Here is a 24,550-nt window from a genome sequence, read left to right as displayed (position 1 = left end):
GCACCCAGGTTCGTCGTTGAGTACACCATCGCAGGCGCTCCTGTCTGTGATGCAGCGTCAAGGGTAACCGCAGCCATGGTCTCCGAGCTGATAGTCCATGCTGCTGCAAACGTCGTCGAACTGTTCGTGCAGATGGTTGTTGTCTTGCAAACTTCCCCATCTGTTGACTCAGGGATCGAGACGTGGCTGCACGGACCGTTACAACCATGCGGATAAGATGCCTGTCATCTCGACTGCTAGTGATACGAGGCCGTTGGGATCCAGAACGGCGTTCCGTATTACCCTCCTGAACTCACCGATTCCATATTCTGCTAACACTCATTGGATCTCGACCAACTGCGAGCAGCAATGTCGATACACGATAAACCGCAATCCGACCTTTATCAAAGTCGGATACGTGATGGTACGCATATTTCCTCCTTACACGAGGCATCAGAACAACGTTTCACCAGGCAACGCCGGTCAACTGCCGTTTGTGAATGAGAAATCGGTTGGAAACTTTCCTCATGTCAGCACGTTGTAGGAGTTGCCATCGGCACCAACCTTGTGTGACTGCTCTGAAAAGCTAATCATTTGCACATCACAGCATCTTCTTCCTGTCTGTTAAACTTCACGTCTGTAGCACGTCATCTGCGTGGTGTAGCAATTTTAATGGCCAGTAGTTTAATAAAGACACCACAGGCGATCCGATTTGGCGGGACGGGTATAAGCTTGTCGTTCGACAGACTGATTGTCGGGTGTTGTGGCCGCCCATTCGGCGGCCCAGTCTGCTGACCAGATCTGGCCGTCTGTGGCGCTGTCGTGCTGTGAGTTTTCAAGCGTGAACGTCGTGAGCAGGCGCTGAACAATCGTGTCATTGTAGAGGACGTGACTGTGGAGTTCTTGGAACTCTAGAAAGATGTTTCATATTTGTTGGACAGCCCAGACAAGCAGAATACTGTAAGGATACAAGGAATCAAGCACTTGACAAACTAGCTTAAGAAATGAAGGCTACTAAACCTGATAGTAATGCAGCAACAGTAGAAATTAGAAAACACGAGCGCTGCATACGAGAGGTTTTTTTTTTTGCCCCGTCGGGCAAGTCATTCGACGTGTGCCGGTCTTTCAATTTGACGCCACTACGGCGACCTGCAGTCGATGAGGATGATATGATGATGATGAGCGCCCCAGCCGGGAATCGAACCCGGGCCCAGAGGATTGACAATCCGTCATGTTGACCATTCAGCTACCGGAGGCGGACTACGAGAGAGAGAGAGAGAGAGAGAGAGAGAATAAACATATATGAAGGTATACAAAATCAGCATTCGGTAACGTTTGTGTTTATTAGCGGAAATAATATTTACAAGAGTCAGGACTCATTTCTGAAAGTATCTGCGGAGAAATTGCAATGCTACATTTAAGAAATGCCCAGTGGGGGATGGTGGCAAGGAGGGATACTTGCCTTGTCCCCCTTTTTCCCTCCTTTCCATGAAATCAGGAAACCTGCTTTATTTCCTAACTCACTGGAGACTGTCGGATACATGCCAGATATAGACTAATTTGTAATTTAATGTAATTTCAGATCACACCTAGAATGATTTTAATAATACTAAAATGTGTGCTTTGAAGATAACTGTGGTGTCGTGCACAGAATGAAGTCACATGCAAAAGTTGGTACCTCACGACGGTACCACAGGTAAAGACAATAGCTGTAAAACACAGCAACGAATCGGAGACAACGGCTCAGACATGCTCCAAAGCGTTTCCTTCCGCTGCCGCAGGCAGGAAGTTATTTATGTCCGAGTGCACTGCTGTTCAGCGTCTAGTCCCTACGTTAACGCCCAGTCTCTATGTAATCAGCGACCACTTGTAATCGTAGCTAACGACGACAGTATCGTCTTAGCACAGATCCGGCTGCGTGCGAATAGAACTTTATATCACGTTACTCAATTCAATGATCAAGTGATAAATGTTATACGTGTCAGCGATCGTATTAGATACATGTCATCTGTGTGGACACTAACTGCTTCCAAAGTTCAGTATTTACCATGTTCAAGTTTTAATAAATTCCTAATAATTAGCGTGTCTGGTGTAGTATCTGTTCGACCTCCTCTTGAAGTGATCTACTTGCTACAATACACCACAATAACCACGTAATCGTGCTTACCTTTTAAGTATCAAAGTAATGTACCGATAACAAATACTGAGTGGATAACCATCAATTATTTGCGTATAATAAGCTTTTAGTGTCACTTACAGAATTCAGTTCGTGTGACATGACACGATTCGCAACTGTCCAGCTCACTTATCTCAAAAATGGCAATTTTAGTCTTGTCATCCCTCTCCCCTGGGCAAACTTCCGCGGGCACCCATTGTTTTGCATTAGCCTTTGCAGTAGCCAAGAGCCATAAAGAAACAACCTGACTTTCATCGGCAGTAACGGGTTCTTTTGTAAACGGTTCTGCTTCACAATCAGTGGAGTCACGAAAAACGGCAATCTAATGAAACTTTAGTAGTCTGCTATCAGATAATGCAAATATCTTCATCATTCTGTTGTTTCAATAACGTCAGATAACTAAACAGGTTTCGTTTCAATAAGCATTTTCTTATCCAAAATCTTTCCGTTTTTACTTAGGGCGCGTCTAACTGCGTTATCAGTGCATCGCTGATACTCTTTTCTTTTGGGCCCGAGCCGCGACTGTTATCCACAGCAAGCAGGAGCACACAGAAAATCAGGTGCTACATCTGCCGACTGGGTGTCGTGTCAGCTTCACTGGGCCGACCATGTCAGACTGTTTTACAGGGCAACAAAGTATATTCACAGTGTAATCAGTAATACCTACGTTTTATCTGAAGAAACCACTCCTTCTAAAAATCAGACAGAATAATTGTTCTCAGTTTACTTGCTAGAATTACTGTCCAGTTCCGTGCAACAAAAGCTATGAAGTTTTCGCAAACCTGCTGTTTCTTTATATTTTTCGTAATATCATAGAAAATTCTACAGAATAAATTATTTTCCACATATTCAATGGTGTGTTTCCCTTGTGCACTTTGCTTTCAGATACAAGAATCCCACTCCGCTGGGCACCGTTCCCTCGTGCTGTAATCTGGGCCGTTTAACTTAATCTATTATGCTTCTACGAATCTCCTTTTCTCATCATCTACAAATTTAATGACGCTAAAAGCAAGCCGTCGCAGCTGCCTTCGAAGGCATTTTCCACTAACACTCTCCATGCTTGTACTGAGAAGTAAGAAAACGCACTGCTTTGAATTAAGAAAAGGCAAAATCATATGGTATGGTTCACTGGGAGACCCTCACGCGCAGTCTTTACATGTTCTTCGCCCACACTGACACCTTTCTTTTGAGAAGTGTGTCAGTTGTATGTTTAGTGCATCCGATTCGCGCAGGTGACTGTAATAAGTGTGTGTGTGTGTGTGTGTGTGTGTGTGTGTGTGTGTGTATGTGTGTGTGTGTGTGTGTGTGTGTGTGTGTAGTGTGGTGTCGTGTTTACGTTGTTTGATGAGCAGAGATGAGAGAGTGAAACCTGGTGCCGGTACATAGCCCATTCCTCTCGAATATCAGCGAGGGGGCGGAAATATCATCATCAAAACACTCCTTGAGACAGGGCACAGAGATCTGGAGTTTAATCTAGGACAGTGGCGCAAAATCTGGGGATCAGGAACTTTGCGCCACCACCCTCCTCTCCTTTGGCCGAAAGGCAAAGGGAAAACTGCCAACAGCACGTAGTGTACCAAGGCTGTTACCCATCCAGGTATCGGCCACGCCCGACGTTCCTTAACTTGGATGGTCTGACTGGAAACGGTGTATTCAACGAGGCAAGGCGGTTGGCTCATCTGAACTAAAACGTTGCTATACCTAGCAAAGTGAACAGGCTAGTTTCAGCTACAGCTAGGTTCGCGGTTCGCTTTGTCGGGTAACACGAGGGCTGTTTGGAAAGTAAGGTCCGATCGGGTGCGAAACTGAAACCACAATGAAAATCCGATGAAGCTTTACACAGATGTGTTGGGCAGCGTCTCTAGTACGCCCGTCGATCGCGTCACGTCAGTTTTTTTAGTTCTGAGCGCACAGTGAGCACGTAAATATGGCTTGAAAATAGCCTCTCCCGCCAAGTACGAGGGCCTGGTGAGAGATCTCGCCTGATGTCATGCAGCCCACAAAAAATAACTGTCTTGGGGATCCTTCTTCATGACAATTCTCGGTCGCACTCTGCAGGGCAATGAAGATGCTCCTGCAGCGTTTTAGATGGGACGTGCTTGATTACCCAGAACACAGTCCGTAATTGGCTCCCCTTGCGTTTCATCTCTGCTCACATGAACCACTGGTTATGAGGACCAACATTTTGGCACAAACAATGAGCTGTAGACCAGCGTAGAAAACTGGTGGAAAGCACAGTCGGCTGCGTTCTATGATGAGTTATTGGAAAATGTCTAAGTTGCAGCGGCGATTATGTACAGAAGTAGCCGGAAACTGTAGCTAACAGTTGCAAATGAAACATTGTTGATTTTCACAGTGGTTTCCTTTTCGCTACCGAACGGACCTTACTTTCCAAATAGCCCTCGTATTAAGCTATGTGGCTTTTCGTATTTGTCACCTGTCACTTTACGCAGCCCACGTTGACGTAGATGTTACATAACCAGAGCAAGGCTGAGAATGACGAAATTCCAACGAGTAACTGGAATAGGTACGAAATGGCACTTCGACGAGGTACGGTGTTTGAATAGCCATTCCTCATTTTTAGTTTCCAAACAGTGGAGTTAAAAATTTTTTTAAAAAAGAGTAGATTAAATTACATGGTACGACCATAAGTGATATGTTCCTTAAAGAGCTAGCAGAAGAAGAAGAACTTAAGTTACTTCTAATGACTGAGAAATAGGACTAGATGATGCAAGGTTTTATATTTTGTCAGCTGCAATTTTGTTGGAGAAATTCACACGTTCCTGATAGTAACTTAACAGATACTTACTGATCTTAAAACATTTCATGTGCACAACCAGAGCCCACAATCTAAACGCACAACGGAACCAACATCATCGAAGTGCCAGAGAGAGGCCAAATCATCGTCGATAATCCGTCCATAAGCATTGTTGTCCTGGCATCCATGGAATAAGCTCAGGCCCCGGAGGCACGGCAGTTTATATGTGGCAGAGAAACTCTAACGCTTCCTCCTGGTGCTACCCGTGGTAGAAGAACAGTGAGGTGCCCTTGGTGGAGCACTTGACTGACCATTAAATATGTTGCGAGTCGTGATATAACACATGTAAAAATTACACACTACTACATTTGAACCCAAACTACGGGCAAGAGCGCTATATCGCTACAGTAGACCCAGGAGAGCAGTCTTTGGTTCAAATGGCTCTGAGCACTATGGGACTTAACATCTATGGTCATCAGTCCCCTAGAACTTAGAACTACTTAAACCTAACTAACCTAAGGACATCACACAACACCCAGCCATCACGAGGCAGAGAAAATCCCTGACCCCGCCGGGAATCGAACCCGGGAACCCGGGCGTGGGAAGCGAGAACGCTACCGCACGACCACGAGATGCGAGCAGTCTTTGCTCTCTGGTTGAGCACTTGGGATTGCGACCAGGTTAACTGCCTCATTTCGTCATAAGACAGGAGAGGAACAAACTGGCGTATTCGAGTATGCAGGAGATCATTCCTTTAGAAAATGTGGATACAGAAGTAAGGGGAAGATTGAGAAACGAATGTGGAGGTTGTGGAGAGGAGGGGGGGGGGGCGCAGCGGTACAATGTACAAAGCATTATTGCAACTTACTTTTGCTGAATGCTATTTGGATCAATCAGAACAATGGAAAGTATTACTACGTTCCCACAGTAAGTCCAGAAGAAAGCTCTTTGGGGTGAAGTCTCCAATGTTTAGTGAACTGTGTGTGCATATCTCGAAGCGTATGTAGCGGGAAGAGCTAATAAATAGTGGTTGGTGGAGCTGTTCACTTAGATTTTCTTGAAAAAACTTCCATCAAGTATTTTATGCAGTTAGTAATATTATCATTCAACTTACTTCCTCACGTGAAATTTCCAACTAGGGTAGCTAACCAATTGAAACCGGATATTGCTGACATCTTAACAGACAGTTTTATCGAACAAAAACATATTGCAAAACTAATAATCAAAAGGTTCTCAGACCACAGTATGCAGTTTCTTATGCTAAACGTTAACGATGATCAGGATATAAAATCTATTAAACCGATGTCAAGCGGACCAAAAAATTGGTTACCGGTATTTTAGGAAAAGTTGTAGAGAAGGAGTGACACAAAAACACCAGGCTCAGGAGTCCACGGAAACGAATATGATTTACTAACTTCAACGAAAACCTCGTCAAGTCCGCTTCATTCACCATACGCCAGCCTCCAGCTACCTACTTGCCTCCACAACCTAATTTGGAGTCTGTACACTCGCTAAATACAGGGTGTCCAGCGAAAGAGTTCCTGATTTCACAATTAAATATATCGAAAACTAAGATCGATAGACGAATGCAACAAAAGGTATGTTTATTGTGAAAGCTGTAAGAATTTTACACATAAGTTTCGAAATAGTTCTACTAACAAATGACGCTGTATTCCAATACTAGTGCCTATAAATAGCGCGCTGCGGATCAGAGCTATCAATACCGCCGTTGAAAAGTAAAAGTAGGTTAGCGCAGTGAAGGAAGAGGTTGAAATCGCGTGTTCCATTGCACAACGTGTTTTTCTGGTACTGGAATACCGCAACAAGGTGCAGTTTTCAAACACCATTTAATGTTGCAAAAGAACCCGATGCGAAAACCATTCGCAAGCTCTTCGCCAAACTCCAACATCTAAAAATGTCGCCAGGGTTTCTGGAATTATTCAGCAACAGGCAAGGAAACCCGTCAGAAGAACTGCAACAGAGACTGATTCGAAGCGTTCCAGCACACAGAAAGTACTGAGACAGGGCCCTCACACCTTTCCATACAAAATCCAAAAGCCACGAGGCCATACGTGTACGAGCTGCGCTACAGAGGGCTGATATTGGGAACCAGATTTTCACAGTGATTTATAATGAAGGATTCGATGCTGGATGCATTTGGTTCAGGAGAGGCACACTTGCACCTGAACGGAGTCAAGTGAAACCACTGTATCTCCTAGGTATGCAGCTGAGGCATTATCGACCCTTTTTTCATGCGAGAAGCGATCGTTAATGTACATTACGTTGGAACAGTTTGTCGCCGCAATGGAGGAAGGACCAAGCACCGATTGGTTCGTGAAAAATGGGGGCAAACCACATTGTGTTGCATTATTACAAATTACCTGGCGCAGGGATGGACTGGCTTCCATATTCGTTCGATCTGACTCCTTGTGACCACTTTTTGTGGGGCACATTGAAAGATAGTGTCTGTCGGAACCATTCCACCTCTCTGAGCGAGCTTGAATCGGCGATCTGTGTGCCGTCGGAATCAATTGCAGTTGAGGCACAACAGGATGCAATGGAAAATTTTGTTGTTCGTTTGTGCCATGTCTCTACTTCGAGTGATGAATATTTTGAAAAGGTTCTGATGCGATTGCAAAGACCTACTTGCAGAGGACGAATTTAATTATGCACGCTAACACTGTATGTGCTCCACAGCGTACTGTGTCATCTATTAGCAAGTTTTCGAACTATTTCGAAACTTCTGTATAAAATTCTTATAACTTTTACAGTGAATATGTTTTTTGTTGTAATTGTCTATCGATCTTAGTTTTTGAGATCAGGGCTGTTTCGCTGGACACCGTGGAGCAAAATTCGCCTAGAAAAAACTGGAATCTTTCAGCCCGAAATCCACGCGTCCGCACGAGCACACGAGAGCTGTTGGTCAAATCCTCAGTTCTGTGAGCTCCTAAACTGCTCCACGAAATTATTTAACATATAAGCCTTTCAGCCAACGAGAGCGGACTGTACGCCTTCTCATTGGCCATTTCCTGCTGCTCCTAATAGAGGCACTGCTTCATGGCAGGGCTTATGTTTCACTGCCGCAGATGGCAAACCAGTCAGCTACGACCACCAACTATTTAGGAGGATTACAGAAAAAGTAGCTCATCATCTACTGTACGAAAACCTCCTTCCTCTTGCAGCTGGAAACTGGTACAAGATCGGACAGGGCTAGCACGTACGGTTGGCTAGGAAACCATGGACCACGTTATACAGCCCCAAATTTTCGACAGCTGATGGAATCATTCTTCAACGATAATCAGACTACTTAAATCGAAACGTTTACGTGTTAGGTTGGTGCATAAGTTCACAGCGTTTTTCCATAAGTTTAATAAACACAATACGTACACATAACAAAGACTTTAGTCATCAATAATATATTCCCTATCACTATGTGCAACAGTCTACCAACGCTGGGGTAATGGATGTGATGGATGGAGAGGATTTTAAGGGCGCACGACGGCAAGGTCTTCAGCGCCCGCTCAGTAACAGATCGAGAACGGTGTCAAGAAAAGACTCAGAACAATAGTATAAAACAGAACGTAAGACACAGGAAACCGCCGGGGTAACATTCCGCGACTGTAGAAATCAGTGGTTTTGAGATGAAGAACTCGTCGAGTCACGTTCTGAGCGCATTTTCATCTGGAAAGGATGTCTCTTGAAACTTGTTGGATAGAGAGCGTAAAAGGTGAAAGTCTGAGGGCGCAATATCAGGTGAATAAGATGGATGCGGCCAGACTTTCCAACGCAACTCCTAGTGTTCTTAGTCAGGTGGTATGATGCGGGCGGGTGTTATTGTGGAGTAGCACCACTCCACACAGTCTTTTCCGCAGTTATTCGTGGATTGCCTCTGCAAGGCGTCTCAGTAGTTGACAATAAATGTTAGCAGTGCTAAATCTCTGGGAAACAATTCATAATACACTGCACCGTCGCTGTTTTGTGGATACATTCAGTCCTTTTTATGGGGAGTTGCTGCTTTGTTTGCGCTCAATCATTCCTTTCTTTTCTTTATTTTAGCATAATGACAACATTTCTCATCATCAGTAACGATGTAGGATAAGAATGGTCGGTGCATTCACGGGGCAATTGATGATGAGCAATCGCAAATGCACATATGACCACCCGAAGATTTTTATGATTTTGGCTTAAAGCATGTGGTACCCATACACCCGATTTGGGACTCTTCCCCGTTGCGTGAAAATGTCGCACGATGGTGGAATGATCACCATTCATCACATCTGACATTTCTCAAGCACACTGACGTGGATCATTGTGGACAAATCCCTTTCAACGATTTCCATCTAACCATGAAGGTCTTCCTGAACTTCGAGAGTCACTAATGTCAAAACGATCCTCCTCGAAACGAGAAAATCATTTTCTTGCTGTACTCTGTGCGATGAAACTATTACCAAACACAACGGAAATGTTTCTGGTAGCCTCCGCTGCTATCACCCCACTATTGATCTCAAACAGAAGAATATGTCGGATATGTTCCCATTTCTCCACTAGGGACTCCATTTTCTATGGTCCACAGCTCCACTCGCTATCTCCAAATGACAATATGTAAACTGAAATAGCAACAGTGAACTACACATAAAAATGCACTCGATAAATAAACTCACAGCAATTGTAATACCAAAATGCAAATAAAAACGCTACAGAATTATGCATCAACCTATTAATATGATGGAGCAATGGCAAGCTGATTACTCTTTCGACTATTATTTGAAAACAAAAACTTGTCACACATTCCTGATTTACATTACTGAGCCATTCAAATTCGATAACTTCATTATATAATTTATAGGCACAAAAAATTAACAGTCAATCAGTGCAAGGTAGAGCAGTGCTACTACGTTATTGCTCCTTTCATCGAAAACATAATTAACGAGTTAATTAAAATGAAAAAGTATTTATATGGCTACATGTCAGATCTATTTGCGGTTTTTTTCTCTATAAATGACTAATTATTTTTATTCGAGAATTCTTGTATGGTATAAGAGGAGTTGTTAAGGGGAAGCAGCTTTAATCTACTTTTAAAGCACTATTGGTATCTTTCAAGTGATGAAAACCGCAACAGTTGCGTCAGAATGATTTATTAATCACGTCTAGTTTCATGATTTCATAGTCACATATTCAAGTAACAAATTGTTGACCTAAAGAAGATTCAATAACCTTAAGTAGAATTACCTTAAAATAAAACAGCAAAGTGATAAAATTTACCTTTGTGGAGTCTTCCTAGGATGCAGATGCTCATTATTTAGATGTGACACTAGTAAAGACACACTGCTTGAGAAGACGTGCCGCGTATGTCCGGTAGGCTTGTTTTGGGTTAAGGATTGCTTCCGCGTTTCGGATGCCTGTTCTTATTCAAAAATCCTTGTTTCTGGGCTGTGTGTTGCTCCGGTTACTTTATTTATTACGGCTGCGTACTCTCTGACGACAATTTCGTGTGGAAGGTAGAGAACTATTATTTACCGATATGGAGTTTTAAGGACATTATTTTTTGAAAGGTCCATATATCTCACATGTCCCTCAGAATTTTATCAATTAGACATTTTATTAGGATTACAGTCACTGCAGCTTCTTTAGGTCAAAGTTTTGTTGCCTGAGGATGTGATTGCAACGTCGCGAAGCTGTTGTTGTTGTTGTTGTTGTGGTCTTCAGTCCTGAGACTGGTTTGATGCAGCTCTCCATGCTACTCTAATCTGTGGAAGCTTGTTCATCTCCCAGTACTTACTGCAACCTACATCCTTCTGAATCTGCTTAGTGTATTCATCTCTTGGTCTCCGTCTACGATTTTTACCCTCCACGCTGCCCTCCAATGCTAAATTTGTGATCCCATGATGCCTCAGAACATGTCCTACCAACTGGTCCCTTCTTCTTGTCAAGGCCTCTTCTCCCCAATCCTATTCAATACTTCCTCATTAGTTATGTGATCTACCCATCTAATCTTCAGCAGTATTCTGTAACACCACTTTTGGAAAGCATCTATTCTCTTCTTGTCCAAACTATTTATCGTCCACGTTTCACTTCCGTACATGGCTACACTCCATACAAATACTTTCAGAAACGACTTCCTGACACTTAAATCAATACTCGATGTTAACAAATTTCCCTTCTTCAGTAACGTTTTCCTTGGCATTGCCAGTCTACATTTTATATCCTCTCTACTTCGACCACCATCAGTTTTTTGCTCCACAAATAGCAAAACTCCATTACTACTTTAAGTGTCACATTTCTTAATCTAATTCCCTCAGCATCACCCGACTTAATTCGACTGTCACTAGTCTTAATTAATAAATCATTTTGACGCAGCTATTGCGGTTTACATCAATTGAAACTTATCCTCACAGCTGTGGTTGTCCCTCATGCCAAGTGATTTGTAACTTGTAGTCTCTCTGAGACATTACATTTCCACGAATAGATTGTCGAAGAGTTTTATAGTAGCATATTACCCCCCTTTCTGTTTCGCGTTAGACTCTTCCCCCTTCTCGTGTTGTAATTGCGAGTGCCTCTGTCGCTCTCGGCAGAGACGGATTGTGTTTTCAGCGACACGCTGCCTACCGCCGAGTGCCGGCAGCGCCCTCACCGTACGTGTCGCTCCAGAGCGCCCAGACGTGGCCGCCGGCGCTGGCGAGCACCTCGTTGCAGAAGGGGTTGCGCGCGATGCAGGAGACGGGCCCGTCGTGCAGCGTGGCGTGCCACAGGTAGGTGCCCGCCTGCGAGTCGACGGGCGCGCCCGAGCGCGTCTCGATGCCGTCCCAGGCGAGGCGCAGCACGGCGCCCGTGGCGGTGCCCATCCCCAGCTGCTGGCGCGGCTCTGCGCCCTCGCCCTCCGGCAGCTCGCACCGGCCCTGGTAGCGGTCGCGCCGCGCCGCGTCCGTCGCCACGCCGCCGCCCGCCGCCAGCGCCACCGACGGGTCGCAGTCTGCGCGTGCCTGCAGCTCGTACCTGCCGCCGGCACGGCTACTCTCAACCTTTTTTTTTCTTTATTGAATTCGATTCTCCCCGAAGGGGGCGGGCTAGCAGCAGCGTAGTATGCCGCTCTTCAGCCTACAGACTTTGTTAAAAAGACGAAGAGAATAAATAATAAAATCAGGCGTTAAAATCGGAGACTTAAATGGGAACATGGCGAAAAAAAATCGTGGAACTTAAAACATAGAACAAAGGGATGATGATGCTAATAAAATACAAACGAAGCAGACAGGTAAAATAATAGACAGACAATTCAAAAACAGGGTGACAGTCTGGTGTCTGTTCGCAAAAGACATAAAATTCACACCCAGCAACAGCACGGTTTCTGTTCGCAACACTAGAAGGACGAACAACACTGAACAATCACTGGAATATTTCACTAGAAAGTTGGCAAATGTGACATACCACAGCCGAGAGCAGGTGGGGGGAAACTGGACAGATGATGGGAAAATAAAAAAAGGGGGGAAGGAAAGGAAAAGTGAAGGGGGGAGGGGGGAAAGGAGCCGATGGCGGATGAGGACCCATAAGAGGGGTGGCGGGTGCTGGGCAGACGCGACAGCGAGTGGGGAAGGCAGAGGAGGGGAATACAAAAGGACTCGGGGGGGGGGGGAGAAGGGAGGTAGGGAGAAGTTTGGTGGGGAGAAAACAGTATGGAAAGGGGGCAAGAGGGAGCCCAGGTAAAGGACGGAGGAAAGGAGGGGGGGTGGGGATCAGAGTTGATAGGAGGGATAGATGGAGGGAAAGAGGACGTCATCCAGGAGGGGGAGTTGATGGAAGCAGCCTTGGGAAAGGAGATGCAGGGTGTAGAGATGGAAGGTAGGGGAGACACAACAGTGAAGGCGTGGCAGAGGGTAGCGATGGGAGAGGAGAGGAGCAACCAGTGGGTGAGGGGGATCAAGGCGGCGGGAGGTGTAGAGTATGCGGGTATGTTCGAGGAATGAGGTCATCGAGGATCCGCGTGGGAGACGGGAGGCGTATACGGAAGGCAAGGCGGAGTGCATGACGCTCAAGGATCTGGAGGGACTTATAGAATTTGGGGGGGGGGGGCAGATATCCAGGCGGGACTGGCATAACAGAGGATGGAGCGGATTAAGGATTTGTAGATGTGGAGGATGGAAGAGGGGTGCAACCCCCATGTCCAGCCAGAGAGGAGTTTGAGGAGTCAGAGGCGGTTGTGGGCTTTGGATTGGATGGAGCGGAGATGAGGGATCCAGGTGAGATGACGGTCAATGGTGACGCCAAGGTAGGTGAGGGTGGGGGTCTCTTAACCTTTCGAGCCAGTAGCTTTTATTAATTTTGTTTCCAAGTCCCGGAGCCATTAGCAGCAAACCACTGCTGTCGTTGCAAGACAGAGATATCTAGTGGTACACTTAGGTACTTCTACGAATGTAGTGCATAGTAGCCGTCACTTAGGCCGTGTCCTACGTGAGTGACAGAAGCGAGCTACAGCTTCAAGGGACAAAACACAACCGCATGTGTAGTTACGAAAGTGTCCTACGTGAGCGACATCTCTGTCGCTGCCTGTCTCCCGCTGCAACTGGCGACGTCTGAATTCAAACGTGTTTCAATCTTTTTGCTGCAGCACGCGCTACACAGACTGACAGTTACGTGTCTTCTCGGCAAAGCAGTGGAGCGGACGCGACGGCAGCTATGAATTACTTAACTTCCGATTTTAAAAAACTATTCGATCAAAAAATTTGATTCTTTCGCAACGTATAGCTTGATATCCCTAAACCATAAAGGTCAGAATTTATTTTCGTTATTCGTCATAGTTACTGTGCTCCACGAAATTGAGTACATGGCTGCACGAAATTTTTAAGAATTTGCAGAGGTAAAATCACATTGTGTAGACTTTCCGTACAGTTCATTTGAGGCCATACATTATTGCGTATGAAATGTAACCAATATATCTAAATTCTATTTAAAATTGAGACCGGAATGATCTCTCTTTTAGCCGGCCGTTGTGGCCGAGCGGTTCTAGGCGCTACAGTCTGGAACCGCGCGACCGCTACGGTCGCAGGTTCTAATCCTGCCTCGGGCATGGATGTGTGTGATGTGCTTAGGTTAGTTAGGTTTAAGTAGTTCTAAGTTCTAGGGGACTGATGACCTCAGATGTTAAGTCTCGCCGGCCGCGGTGGTCTCGCGGTTCTAGGCGCGCAGTCCGGAACCGTGGGACTGCTACGGTCGCAGGTTCGAATCCTGCCTCGGGCATGGATGTGTGTGATGTCCTTAGGTTAGTTAGGTTTAAGTAGTTCTAAGTTCTAGGGGACTGATAACCACAGCAGTTGAGTCCCATAGTGCTCAGAGCCATTTGAACCATTTGTTAAGTCTCATAGTGCTCAGACCCATTTGAACTATTTTTTTTATCTCTCTTTTCATTCTTGATATATTGGTTGTTACATCCGCGGACGAGTCGCTCGCGGTGCGTCCCAAACTTTCCTGCGCTTCGGGAGTCAAGTGGTCGTAAAAATCGTCGTATCTCATAAAGGTTCAAGATATCGAAACGACGAATTTTGGAAATGACAGCACGCAGGAAGGACTATTTTATCATATGATTAACACTCGATACGCTTTTGTAAACGCGTGAGCAGAGCGAAAACAAGACTCCCATGAGGTTTTGTCCAAATTTTCATATCCAAACAAAGGGAGAGAAACAGGTAAACGGGGTATCAAAGTGACCAGCATGAGATCTAGTTTGGCATGAAAATATTTAACTGCTTGAAAGTAATCAGGGTAATCTATGAAAACTTAATTCATAAGCTGAGGAAAAATTGAAATATTTCACGAAACGCTGCTGTAAATGTCAAAAAGGCTTCCTTCGAATCAAGTACGTCAGGAGGGCAAACAAGGTGTCAGTAAGATAATGCTTTCTGAATAAAACTTGAAATTCAAAAATGGAAGAAATCAGTCAAATATTTTATGAAATGATTTGTGTAAAAGAAATAAGTAGATCAGAGAAACGTTCTACATACCTTTGAATGATGCTCGAAATCATAAACAAAAAATGAGGTTCACCAAAAGTTTCCCTAATATTTTTTATTTCATACTTTTAGACAAATCATTACACAAAACGTTGGCCTTAACACTGACTGCTGATGAATTACGTTCGCAAAATCAAATATCTATAAAATTTCATGGTTCATTGTAATTTATTAGGTATTAAATGTGCGTGATATACTGGGATAGGTGCGAAGATCAAGTTCTTTGGCAAGACCTTAAAAATATACTTAGCGATACTGCGTAAACAGTATACATAAAACTTAGTATACAGAATCGTAACTGAGCCAGTAGAAATATAAGGACGGAGGGGAACTGAACCCAGGACATTTTGCTATCACACATTTTTGAACTGTATTCGCTACCGCTACACCACACCTACATATTCTTCTCTGTTGTAAAACTGTGTTCTTACGGAGACGTTTAGCGTAGTTAGTCATGTCACAGTCATTCCTCCGCATTTATTGGCTGGTAAAAGTTCTTGATCATGTAAAAAAAACATCGTATTTAATTTATTGATGAGATAATCGAATGCTCCTCTGCTTATTCACGTATATTCGACGAACTTGTCTGGTGATCTTCGTAGTTGACGATATTTATGAAGTTCTCCATCGAGATTCCTCCCTTTGTAAATTTCATGCACGGCATTCCTTTTCGCTTTATTTTCTTAAGTAAACCTAATTCTGTAGCCTTGCTCTTCAGCTACAGTATCCTACAGGTCAAGGACGCCGTTTTATAGAAACAGCTGGTTGGCTCTAAGCAGCCATCTTGTAGCGCGACATGGTCGCTCGCACGCAAAACACCGGAGCTTTTCGCCCGATGCTGCTGCTTGTCGCTGGAGTGTCACGTATCCAGAAGTCGCTCGCTGTCGCTCGCTTCTGCCGCTCAAGTAGGATACGGCCTTACAGTGTTCAAAGCAACAGTCGGCGCGGAGTTGTGCGATCATTGACAGTGAAAGTTAAGTACAGACAGACCCTGTTATACACTGCCGTCTGTTAATAGTACGCAGTAGCAGTAATGCGTTAGCGCATCTCAAAGTAAATCATCAGTAAACCTATGGCATTCCACCTTACAGAGTCTGTATTTGCACTGAAGCGCCAAAGAAACTGGAATAGGCAAGCGTATTCAAATACAGAGATACGTAAACAGGCAGAATACGCCGCTGCGGTCGGCAACGCCTATGTAAGACAACAAGGGTCTAGCACAGTTGTCATATCGCTTACTGCTACTGCAATGGTAGGTTATCAAGGTTTAAGTGAGCCTGAACGTAGTGTTTAGTCGGCACACGAGCGAAGGGACACAGCACCTCTGAGGTAGCGATGAAGCGGGGATTTTCCCTGTAACGTGAATATCAGGAATCTGGTAAAACATCAAATCTCCGATCTCGCTGCCGCCAGAAGAAGATCCTGCAAGAACGGGACCAACGACGACTGAAGAGAAACGTTCAACATGACAGAAGTGCAGCCCTTCCGCAAATTGCTGCACATTTCAGTGCTGGGCCACCAATAAGTGTCAGCGTGCGAACCATTCAACGAAACGTGATAGATATGGCGTTTCGGAGCCGAAGGCCCACTCGTTTACCCTTGATGACTGCACCACACAAAGCTTTACGCCTCGGCCAGCCGGAGTGGCCGAGTGGTCCTGGGCGCTACAGTATGGAACCGTGCGACCGCTACGGTCGAAGGCTCGAATCCTGCCTCGGGCATGGATGTGTGTGATGTCCTAAGGTTAGTTAGGTTTAAGTAGTTATAAGTTCTAGGGGACTGATGACCTCAGAAGTTATGACCCATAGTGCTCAGAGCCATTTGAACCATTTTTACGCCTCGCCTGGGTCCGTCAACACCGACATTGGACTGTTGATGACTGGACACATGTTGCCTGGTCAGAAGACTCTCGTTTCAAATTGTATCGAGCGGATGGACGTTTACAGAACTGGAGACAACCTCATGAACACATGGACCCTGCATGTCATCAGGGGACTGTTCAAGCTTGTGGAGGCTCTGTAATGGTGTTGGGCGTGTGCAGTTGGAGTGATATGGGCCCCCCGATGCATCTACATACGACTGTGACAGGTGATACGTACGTAAGCATCCTGTCTGATCACCTGCCTCCATTCATGTTCATTGTGCATTCTGATGGAACTGGGGCAATTCCAGCAGGACAGTGCGACGCCCCACGCGTCCAGAATTGCTGCAGAGTGGGTTCAGGATCATTCTTCTGAGGTTAAACACTTCCGTTGGCCACCAAACTCCCCAGACATGAACATTATTGAGCATATCTGGGATGCCTTGCAACGTGCTATTCAGAAGACATCTCCACCGCTCGTACTGTTACGGATTTATGGACAGCCCTACAGGATTCATAGTGTCAGTTCCCTCCAGTACTACTTCAGACATTAGTGGAGCCTATACCACACCGTGTCGCGGCACTTCTGTGTGGTCGCGGAGGCCCTACACGATATTAGGCAGGTGTACAGTTTCCTTGGCTCTTCAGTGTAAAAGGTCTGGTAAGAGGTAAGAAAACGGGTCTGTCGAGGAAAAGAAGCGTGTACAAATTGAGAGGTTTTGGATCGCTATGAAGAAAGTCGGCGTATCGTTGATATTCAGCATGCTTTGGGACTTAGTTAATCAGTGATATCAGTGTTGCAGTGAGAGAAATTGCAGACATGACACGGAGAGTTGGATTCACTGATTTCGACGAAGAGAATGTGTGTGACGTCCTAAACTCTCACTCCGAATATATGAGCTACGAAAATTTGATAGTTTCCAGTGAAAACAGTAATAAACAAGAAACAAAAACTGAAGAAGTTCAGCCTGCTAGAAAAATGACAGTGAGGGAAATGGCTGAGGCCTTCAGAATGATCGACGCTGCAGTGTCAGTTTCTGAAGAACATGATACGGAAGAAGTAAGGAGTGCAATAATGAAGAGAGAAGTTGAACAGTCTCTTAAACGTGACATTATTTATTTATTTATCATATGGTTTCATAAGTACACAAAAGTATCTGCAGTCAAATGGAAATGTCCAAATGTGACAACCAGTCGACAGCACTTTGAGTCATTTGATGTCAATTCCTCAGGTCACCGTCAAATGCTCGAAGCTGGCACTCGTTAACTGTGTGATGTATTGTTTGCTCCTCCGCTCCACAGTCGCATTAGGCAGATGGACGGAAACCCCACTTCATCATGATGTAACCACATCTTCCTTGGCCAGTCCTAATGCGGTTCATCCTCGACCAGTTTTGGTATGTAATTCGAATCCTTCTACCTTCTTTGTTGGATCTTGAATCAGTGTGCGTTGTTGGGTGGATCTTCGTTCCAGCATTGTCGCCATTTAGAGGTCACATCAAATAGAACTGATAGTTTCTAATTAACCCAGGGTGGTTTCCGTCATTTCAGACGAGATGTTGGTGTTACAAAGAGTTGTATAATCAACTGGCAAAGAAGGCTACACAACCAACAATTGTACATTTCTTTGGAAAACAGTCTAGCACTTCAAATGAATGTCAGGCGCCTAGCGAGAACACTTCAGCTGCAGAGGATTTGCATTTAAGAAAATCCGTCACGGGAACTGAACCATCAAATTCTTCCGATGTTGATGATTGACGATAATGGTTGATTTTGGTAAAATTCTAAGAAACTCTCCTATTTTAAACTTATTATATGAGTAAGGAAAACATAACCCATATTTTACATTTAAAGTGACTGTCGATTTACACTAATTCGGTAGGAGCGGCGATGCCGCGGAACGTTAATTATGGCGTATAACGAGATATAACTGAATATATAAAGTTATTGTAACATACATTCGATTTTCACTACTGCTTTTATGAGCTGTTTCGAAATGAAACCATTGGGGCAGTATGTAGTATGCCTCGTGATGACTGGGTGTTGTGTGCTGTCGTTAGGTTAGTTAGGTTTAAGTAGTTCTAAGTTCTAGGGGACTGATGACCATAGCTGTTAAGCCCCATAGTGCTCAGAGCCATTTTGCAGTATGTAATAGTAATTTATTAAGATTTATGGCATCTTCCTTGTTATTTAGGACTATAATTTGTTTTACGTATTATGAGTAGATGGAAGTTTCGGGATAGGGGATTTTGTCTAGGAAATATGCGAATTTTCTTTCAGATGTTGAAACGCGTATGTACTCGGTAGCAGCGATGGCGAGGCATTGCAGAGTCTCTGACCAGAGAGCTATTTGTCGTTCCTAGTCTGCGCTTGACTGCGTGAGAGTTCAGTGCAGTCGCGGTGCAGTTGCGGTCGAGTCGCAGTAGTGGCAGTTGCGGTCTAGTTGTGAGAGAGTTCAGTTGCATGTAGGGAATCGGCAGTTGTGTGTGAGGAGTCGGCGGGCGTCGACATGGCACTCTGGTCAAGATTCAGGACGAGGTATATTTTTTAATAAGGTAATGAAGCAGCATTGCGCACATCTGATAATGTAATGTAAATTAACTGTAACTAATTTATTCAAGAATCGCCCCAATAATAATTTTTGTTTTCAAACCAAGCACTTTAACAAAACAAACATTTTATTGAAAGAATATTTGCCTTCCATTTCCTTTAAAGAAAAATTTACTTAAGTTCAAACAACGTTTGCGATGCATTTCCTCTAAGCTATGGCGAAAAATAAGAGCAGATGCAGTTTTACGGAGGTAAGAATTTGAGTTTAATTATTGCACAGGGCTTAAGATCGACATTTTGGTCTATTTGCGTTTTCATTATCATTGAATTGTGTTACATTTTTTGTGGGCAGCTTACATTTGGGTCAGATTGCTATTCATTTAATTGTCATTGTCTTTAAATTTAATTGCTGGGAGGTTACACTTAGCGCTATGTCTATTCACATTTAAAAGATTATCATAAATTTTTGTGGGGAGGTTACAATGTATCACATGAAATGCTGGGTGGTTGAAAACAGTATGTCCTAGTGGCTACAAAGTAAAACTACTACCTTAAAGCAATTGATTGCTTTCTTTTTGCCAGTTTCTTCTTGTTTCGTTGCTTACCATAGTGATAAAGATTAATTTTGTGAAAACTTTTAAAATTATATTGTGTTTAATATTTTCGGGGCTCAAAGGGTAAGCCGTCGTCACACGGGAGGATGCAGCAGATGGACAGATGGAATATCCAACCTCACGAAACAGCATTTCCGGCACACGGGACGAGCTAAATCCGGCGAACAGGGGTCATGCGTCGAGGTAGGTCATCTTCGCGATGCTAAAAACTGGTGAACATTGAGAGAAGTGCGCGCAGGAGCATTTTTATAATTCAGGACATCTCATTGCAATGCCACAAAGCCGGACGTTTTCACGCTAAACGTATGCACACCCTTTTCATAACAGCCAAATAAATTTGTTGGTTTACTTTCTGCTTTTGCAGGACGAATTCTGAAGTAAGTACGGTTTCACCTGACGAGTTTTTTCTCGATAAGGCGATCATGTTGACCTCAAATTTCTTGAATATTTTCTGTTTTATAGGTTGTAGCCATAGCACCATGGCTCATAGTCTGTGATGAATTTATTGAAAATTTAGAATTGTCTTGGAACACGTTCTTGATTTCTCAATGGCTTAACCGTACTTATATCTTTGACCCCCAGTAAGAAGTCAGGGTACAAACTTTGCTCCCACTCTTTGCATACGCAAATCAATGTACAGACTTATGATTTGTGCTCCAGGACAACCAAAATAAGTCTTTGATTTTTTCGACTGTTCCACGTCGATTTTCACTGATGAGATTACATATTTTACTGATGTCTTCCTCGGTTGAAGCAGCTGTAGACCCGAGGTAAGCTTCACTTGACATTTCCACCCTTTCAAAACGAGAAAACCATTAGTAACCTTCAGTTTTACTAGGAGCATGTTCTTTGACGCTGTTTGCCTGATCATAACAGTTTCCGCCGAGCTGTTGCCTTGTAAAAAAATAAAACTTCACAGCCGCTCGTATTTCGTGAGACTCAGCCACTTTTTCGTGTCACGACTGCACTACAGGCGCACGTAAAGATCTGTCTCTGAAACCACACTCGTAGTTGTCATATGACGCCGCTTGGCAAACTGATTCAAAGGAGGTCCCACAACAGCTGCCTAGCTGTGCAACCTCGTAGTACAGGTAAATGATGCAGAGCATTATGATTGCAGTTACTTTTTAGTCCTCCTCCTATATAACATGTAAGTGCGACAAATCAGAAGGGAAGAAATAAACGAATGCGTCTGTAGATAAGCAAGAACATTACTTTTTACTTACCTCGTGTACTCTGTGGCTCGAGTAGTGTGCATGGTGCTATTGTAGAACGACATTAACGTACCAAGTATCTGTTCTGTGACATCAGTCCTTGCAGGTAGAAGTACAGTAGATCTTTGTGCATTTGTGCATGTTCTTTGTCTGCTCATTTTGCTTAATTTAATATGGAAAAATAATAATGTAAGTCAGATTTGTGGCGATAATTTTTGCGTTAGATTTTGTAAGCTCTCTACTAGTAAACAGTTATCATAATTTAATTAATTTTCTGCAGTTGTACTGTTTATTTAGTAGTAGAGCTTGCATATGGTGACTGGAATCATTTTAAACCATGGCCATGTGCCCTAACCAGTAAAATTACAACTAATGATTTTGTTACAAATATGTACTGTTAAAAACTGGGAAACTACTTAATGATAACAGTTCAAGTTTCATGACACTTTTGGAATTCGTTATCAAGTATTAGTTAGTATGATTCCTAGCTTTTACAATCATATTGTTGAAATCACATTTCTAACTTTTGTACATTAAGGCTGTTACCAGCAGCAGTTCTTCCAGTTGTATGTATTCTAGTGAAGGTCGAACCGCTGCTGAAATGATTCAAAGAGCTACACCATTCTACAGATAAGTAATCAGTGACTCAGAGAAAGAGAAACGACATCTCTTCAGTGACGCCAGTGAGCGAAACTAACGATGTAGGGGAGGCTGCTATAGCAAGAGTGTACCACAGATGATGCTGCGTTAGTCACTATGGCATACGCTATAGATGATGTGTATGTCTCTGTTTACATGCATTGTTCCTGTGAACAGCTTTTGCCAGCCCTGAAAAGAACAGGACGCAAGGAAAGATCAGTTCTTAGAACACTGTATCAGTGCAGAAACCACTTTCTTGCCTCTTATTTCCACTCTTGATTAGAAAATACTGCCTGTAAGGTGCTGTTGTGTGGCCTCCTCAACACTTCACTGCAAGAGATGTTGCTCCACAAAGCCAAAGCGCTGGGAAAGTCACTTGGAAGTGAGTGACCTGTAAGGAACTGACTCACCACTCCTGACTCAGGAGTCACTATGCTTTGTGCTCTTGTTTCACTCACTCATTCAGTTCCCAGCAGCTGCTCACCACTCTCTGCTCTCCAACTGTTCACAGTTCACCACTCTGTTACCCATTCAGTGCTCCCCTGCCACTCACTGTTCAGCACTCCACTAGCCACTTACCCGCGTATCGTCCCTTCCTTAAGTGGTTCCAACATACAGTTGTTCGCAACTACATGGGCTTTTATATACTCCAAGTGTTGGTAAGGGGTGCAGTGCCTCTTTTGCCGTTCTTAAATATTTCATCATCTTCTCGGTGGGTCTAAAGATCGTTTCGACCCCATTCTTGGCCAAAACTTTTCCGATGCGATCCGTAATTTTATTAATGAATGGGAGAAAATCTTTTGCAGATGGCAGCTGTTCTTGCTCAGTACCTCAGACTTCTTCTCGTCTTTCATGAAGTGCTCGATCAATCTCCTTACTATCATAAGCATTTTTCTTGAAGGCCGATTGTAAGTGATTTAATACATCCTGCAAATACACCGGCTTGCAGATTTTGTTGGCTATGTTCATCAAGATTATAATGACATCTCTGTTTTGTCTAGGATGGTTTGATTCCTTGTGGAGGTATTGATTAGTGTGTGTGTATCCTTCCCTTACGTATATCTTAAGACGAAAAAAAAAAGAAATGATCATATGGCATTGTTGACGGGGAGGCACCATTCAGGTTCGGCCGACCGCCCGGGTTGGCCAGGCGGTTCTAGGCGCTTCAGTCTGGAACCGCGCGACCGCTACGGTCGCAGGTTCGATTCCTGCCGCGGGCATGGATGTGTGTGATGTCCTTAGGTTAGTTAGGTTTAAGTAGTTGTAAGTTCTAGGGGACTGATGACTTCAGAAGTTAAGTCCCATAGCGTTCAGAGCCATTTGAATCATTTTTTTAAGCTCAGAATCCGAAAATAAGCTGCACTCATCCTTGTGAAATATGCTATAATGGCGCCCTAAACCAAACATCCGCTGACCAGCAGGTATGCGACCACATATTAAGATTCTGAATTTTCATTATTCTGCACAAAGAAAACCTGATACTTCCATTCCTATTTAAACGACGCCAAGTCTCCACTTCTCCGCTTCTTTGACTGGCAAAGCATTTCTGTTGCTCGTGATGTAACAAACACTGTCTAGTGATCGCTTTTCATCAACTTCTGCAGCTAAGGCCGGGTACCACAACCATAGATACCGACGTGCCTCGAGGCCAGCCCCAGTGCAGCGGCGTACGCTCACGAGCTGTGCCCAACGTTTGCCTGCCCCTGTCTAGAGATATTCCCCAGCCACTCAACGTATCACTGCTACAGAGCCCGTGAAGTCAAAATTGGAATAATTACAGCACTCGCACAAGCGATGAAGCAGTCATCCTTGCTACTATCCATATTCGATTGAAACAGGGAGAAACCCTGAGATGCGGTACAATGCTAAGCACCCTCTGTCATGCATTCACAGTAGTTGCAGAGTACAGATGTAGATGTAGACAGCTCGTACCTTGGACAAAAGCCTCTATATTCGGAACGTGTTAAGGCCGGTGAGTGTGCCATACCTTCGAGATCTCCATGGCGTTATCTTTCGACAAGATAACGGGAGCCTGCGTGTTATCTGTGCTGTCCAGACCTTCCTCAACATAAGAGAGTGGTCTACTGTTGCTCCTGGCAGCAAGTTCCCCGGATCTCTCATCCACTGAAAAAACCTGGCATGGATTACTGATAAGACTGTCACGTGACCTCTCATTACCCGCTATGGGCAATGAACTCTGGCAGTCAATTGAAGCAACATGGACTGTGTACCCGTATCTATCATCCAAGCTCGGATCAGCTCGATGCCCAGTCAGCTTAGAGCCAGTATTGTTACCAGAGATGGCAGCTCTAGATACTAATTTCCATACCATGTTTCCCCTAAAATTAGCTACAAATTTAATCATATGTTGTTCCTAGCACACTGTATACGCCCAGTGTCCCATTAGTATTCGTCGAGATTCATGTCACGGGATCTGGGTGGCCAAATAATTCGCTCGAACTGTCCAGAATAGTCTTCAAACCAGTCGCGAACAACTGTGCCCGGTGACATGGCGCTCTGTCATCCATAAGAATTGCAGCATTGTTTGGGAACATGAAGTCTATGAATGGCTGCAGATGGTCTTCAGGTGGCCGAATATAACCATTTCCTATCAATTATCGCTTCAGTTGGACCAGAGGGCCCAGTTCATTCCATGCAAACACAGCGCACACCATTATGGAGCTACCACAGGCTTCGTGGGGTCTGCGCCACATTCGAACCTTACCATCAGTTCTTACCGACTGAAATCGAGACTCATCTG

The 24,550-nt window shown here is 44.2% G+C and overlaps 1 protein-coding gene across 1 annotated transcript in view; it reads right to left on the bottom strand.

Annotated features, from left to right (window-relative positions):
• LOC126204440 (dynein axonemal intermediate chain 3-like) overlaps positions 1 to 24,550 on the bottom strand; it is a gene marked incomplete at its 3' end in the record, with an annotated part of 162,842 nt that overhangs the window by 792 nt on the left and 137,500 nt on the right. Inside the window, exon 6 of the mRNA XM_049938862.1 lies at positions 11,545 to 11,809. Within this exon, the coding sequence (XP_049794819.1) occupies positions 11,545 to 11,809 (265 nt within the window). The remainder of the gene's footprint in view (positions 1 to 11,544; positions 11,810 to 24,550) is intronic.

This window comes from Schistocerca nitens, chromosome 1, assembly GCF_023898315.1.
Source record: "Schistocerca nitens isolate TAMUIC-IGC-003100 chromosome 1, iqSchNite1.1, whole genome shotgun sequence".
Taxonomy (NCBI): Eukaryota; Metazoa; Arthropoda; class Insecta; order Orthoptera; family Acrididae; genus Schistocerca; species Schistocerca nitens.
Note: the sequence above shows the minus strand (reverse complement) of the source record. Positions and strands in the feature narration are given on the sequence as shown.